Genomic DNA, 4,099 nt, shown 5'->3' with positions numbered 1-4,099 from the left:
GTGTTTTTTAAACAGTTGGTGTGTAGTAGATAATTGGCCACATGTCCACTCGTCATTGATAAATCTATTTACACATTTTTATCAAAAATATGGTATTTACATGTGTGTAGTTCTTTCTTCTAAATTTTGCTGTAGTTCATTTTAATGTAAAAAAATACCAAACCTCCAGAGTAATTTCATCTTCTTAAGAATTATGACAGTGAGGGCTTTGTTTTTTGAATAGGCAGCTCTGGGAAAACTTTTTCTAGGTTTCATGAAAAGCAGACATCTTCAAATTCTGTATTATAAAAGGAATGAGATTGGGTAAATCAAACTATACTAAAGAAAAATATGAAAGACGGTGCAGCTACTTAAAAACATGGAAAATAATCAAGAAAGACCAAACCAGCTTCCATTTCCCCAGCGAATGTTTAGGAATTCGTTGGGAAGCAGCAATGGTGCCCGATGGTGCCCCGTGGTGCGCCGACACCCACCCCCCCTCCCGCCCCCCAGTCCTCCGCACCGGTCCTGCGTCCTCTTAGGACCAAGGGCTCTGGCCTCTGCTAGCCAGCCTGGCCCGGGCCACCTAGGTGGAGCTCTGGGAGGACCGGTCGTCGTGGGGACTCCCGTCAGAATTTTCTGTCTCCCCCTCGGAGATGGCCTGCATGGGCGCGTTGTAGAGCCTGCAGCGGACGCTGTAGCGGCTGCTGCTGGCCGCGGGGGGCGCTCGGGAGCGCCCGACCCTTGCGGATGCTGAGGTGGCAAAGTTCTTGGAGGAGAAGCCTTCTGTGTTCACTCTTGGGGAGCATGGAGACAGCGGGGACAACACCTCGGCTCCAGGGGCCCCCTGATGGGCCTCATGGGCGCTCTGCGGGGACTCCGCCGGGAGCTCCCCCGGGGGTTTGGGCAGGATGGGGCTCTTCAGGATCTCAGTAGCAGACATGCGGTAACTGGAATCCGAGCGGCTTCCTTTCTTGAGCAGCAGCAGCTTAAACTCTTCGTTCGATGTGTTGGACTTTTTGGCGTTTCGGTAGATGAGGCCGGGAGACCTCTGGCTGTTTGGCGTGGTCACGCTGCTGTTGGGCGAAGTGACAGAACCGGCTCCGGCGCTGCCGCTGCCAAGAGCAGCTCTCGATTTGCTTCGAGCAGACATATCCCCAGAATCTTTTCTTCCAAGGACTTTCCTCTTGGACCTTTTGAGAAAAGGAAAAATTCAGTCTGTGTGGCTTTGTACGAAACTAAAATCATTAAGGCATATTCGTGCCCCTCCTTGAAGAGCGCCTCGGTGCACCCAAGCTGACGGGGTAGTAAGCGTCAGGGGAGTGGACATGAGGACGGAGATGTGGTCCCTGCCCCGATAGCACTCACAGCCTGAGGGAGACTTTCCGATAGCCAGTGGACGTGAACTGGTTCTAGAAATGACCATTTCACATAATGACTAGGGGATGTAGAGAAGGACCTATTGGGATGTTTTGCTCGAGTGTAAGAAAATACTGCTGCCTGACTTCCGGTTAGAGGGTAGGCAGTGAAGGACTCTGGCTTTCTCTTGTTAAATCTGTCTCTTCACCACAGATAAAATGATCAGAGGTCTGGGGTTGGTTTCCAGGGAAATACCAGGAGAGCCAAGTGGGTGGAGGTGTGGATGGGACAGGATTAGCTAGAGGTTGATGGTTGATAGGCTTGGGTGATGGGTGTGAGTGGGGTGGAGGAGATGAATCATACCATTCTGTCTCCTTTATACATTTTCTGTACAAAGAAATTTCTTACGTGACTTTTTAAATAAATCAATCCGGTTTGGGCTGTAAATACAATTTTCCATAGCTGCTTAGTAACATCAGCACTGTATAAGTCAGTAAGCCAACTTTCTGTGCACAGCTGAAAACCTAGACCACCTCTGGAGCTCTACAAACTCTCACAAAAATGAGGTTATTCCTCTCACTGTGCTGTACATAAATAATTAAACCCTACACAAATGCAAATCTTAAGATTACCAAGCTCAGAAAGTCTACCAAACCTAGGCATCCATCATCATATTATTTCTCTTGATAATAGTGTAAATTTAGCGAATCTTCAGCACGATTCAGTTCACTGATAAATAGTGGCAACATGCTCTTTCGCCAGCCTAAAAATCCATAGGATAGAGAAAATGTCAACTTTACAGTTGGAGACCAGCCTCATTTTGGTTCGCCCAAACCTTCCTGGTTGTTATGTTGCACATGCCAGTGTCTAGCACTGCCAGCAGGGGAGGGGTTTCAAACTAACACTTGTTTGTAGCATCTACCGTATTCTAGATGCTAAAATGTTATCTTAGCGTCAAAACTGAACATGCGAGCTATAGGTATCTCCACCAACAGTAAGGAATAGGTAGAGAGGTTTTAACTGACAAGACTGGTCAGGAAGTAGCGGCGCTTAGACTCCATTCCAGATGCTTTTGACTCCGCTACTTACATTCTGTCCACTATTCCAGATACTAACATTTGGTCCTGTGGGGTAAGAACTCGGCTCTTTAACTTATATAGCATTTTATTAACTGGTCCTAAGATAAAGTGGGGAAGGGAAATATAATTGGAGCTTAGCCTACACATGGAGCAAAGAAAACATAAACTGATGATTCTTCACTCTCTGAGTGGAAAGGTGTGCCTGCTAAAGGAACAGCCACACAGAAGGCATTTCTGACTGACTCCTTTAAAAAAAGTTGAAGAGTGATGCTCCTTCTTTATGAGAAAACCACATCAACGGAAAACTCAAGTTCCCTTAAAAACTAGAATTCCAGGGGAAATGATGGTAAGCTGCTTGCGAAAAAACTTGCTTCAAAAAATACAATTTCATAAGGTACAAGAGACAGTCCCCGAGTTTTGTCCTTTGGGAGTCCCATCTAGGTCACGGAGGCCTAGTGGAAGACGGCGGTTGTGGTTGTGAAAGGAGTAGGCACATCAGGATTGGATAGCTCAGTCTGATGTGGGATCACTTTCCAAGCACTAGTTCCTGCTCTGTCCATCGGTCACAAGTTGTAAGGAGTATATATTCTTGTACACATGGCTCTTGATCGCAGGTGGCAGGTGAGAGAATGTGAATGGGTAACATGGACGCAACAGTGTCTTAGAAAAACAGCCCAGAGGACATTCTCTGTTCGTGGGATTTGGAGCACTAATTTTAGAGAAGGCCAGTGTTATTAAAGACATTTAAGTTTTAGGAAGGTAGGGAAAAAAGGGAGCAGTGATTAGTTCTGATCTATGAAATGGGCAAGTTTATACACTCTCTTGTCTCCAACTTGGGTTCTGTCTAGTGAATCAACTTGCATTGGTCTCTGCTAGTGTAGGATTACAGCTGTGAGCATATTTTTTTTTTTTTTGGCTCAAGAAATTATTTTCAGTCCAAGATGACAGTAGCGTTTGAGCTTTCACTCTAAGTTACTTAACCATAAATTGTTTTCAAATGAGAACTTGTTCTAGAATGTCTTTCCTATGGAAAAAACATCTCCCTTCAGCAGTTCTTATGAAAGTCTCTCAGTTGAGGTCAAGCTATATATAAAGGCTTGCATTGTCCCGCACAAATGTCAATCTGTCACTTTGACTTGGAAAAACAATTTTTCTTTGCTTTTTTGCTGAATGTGTCACAAGTACACAAGGCTTTCCCATATTTGCATTTCATGAGATGCACTATGAAAAGGAAAACTTTCGGTATTGTTGCCTCACCTGTGAAAAAAGGAAAACTTTTGGTATTGTTGCCTCACCTGTGAATGACTGCAAATAAATCCTCAGTTGTACGAGGTTTGTTTGGAGACACGAACACACCTTCTGCTTCAGCCTGAGAGTCTTCACTGAGTGGCGAAATCATAGAGTCATCACTCGGTGACGATTCTTAAATTAAGAAAAAAAACCCGCATCTTTAGGAGGAAGGTACCAGGCATGCTGCTGTGTTTCAGTGACTTGTGGAATAAATGAACAACAGTTACCTTACTGCTGTTTTTAAAAAGATGTCTGTCACAGCTCAGTCCCTCAATAACAAAAACTTTTTATCTCAATTGTTGTAATAAGTAAAAAAAAAAAAAAAAAAAGGGGGAGAAAAACCAACCCGCGGGGTGCTATGTTATCAGGGACATAAGAAAGGAAAAACTTAA

General features: G+C 44.6%; 1 protein-coding gene across 2 annotated transcripts in view; it reads right to left on the bottom strand.

Annotated features, from left to right (window-relative positions):
- Positions 1 to 4,099, bottom strand: part of NHS (NHS actin remodeling regulator) — a 253,909-nt gene continuing 249,810 nt past the window's right edge. For both annotated transcript variants that reach the window (XM_049643525.1, XM_049643526.1), the window contains exons 8-9: positions 3,713 to 3,839; positions 1 to 1,172 (exon numbers count right to left, since the gene is read on the bottom strand). In XM_049643525.1, the coding sequence (XP_049499482.1) occupies positions 566 to 1,172; positions 3,713 to 3,839 (734 nt within the window). In that variant the 3' untranslated portion in view covers positions 1 to 565. The remainder of the gene's footprint in view (positions 1,173 to 3,712; positions 3,840 to 4,099) is intronic.

The sequence above is a fragment of the Panthera uncia genome, chromosome X, assembly GCF_023721935.1.
Source record: "Panthera uncia isolate 11264 chromosome X, Puncia_PCG_1.0, whole genome shotgun sequence".
NCBI lineage: Eukaryota > Metazoa > Chordata > Mammalia > Carnivora > Felidae > Panthera > Panthera uncia.
The sequence above is the reverse complement of the archived record's forward strand: the minus strand, read 5'-3'. Positions and strand labels throughout refer to the sequence as shown.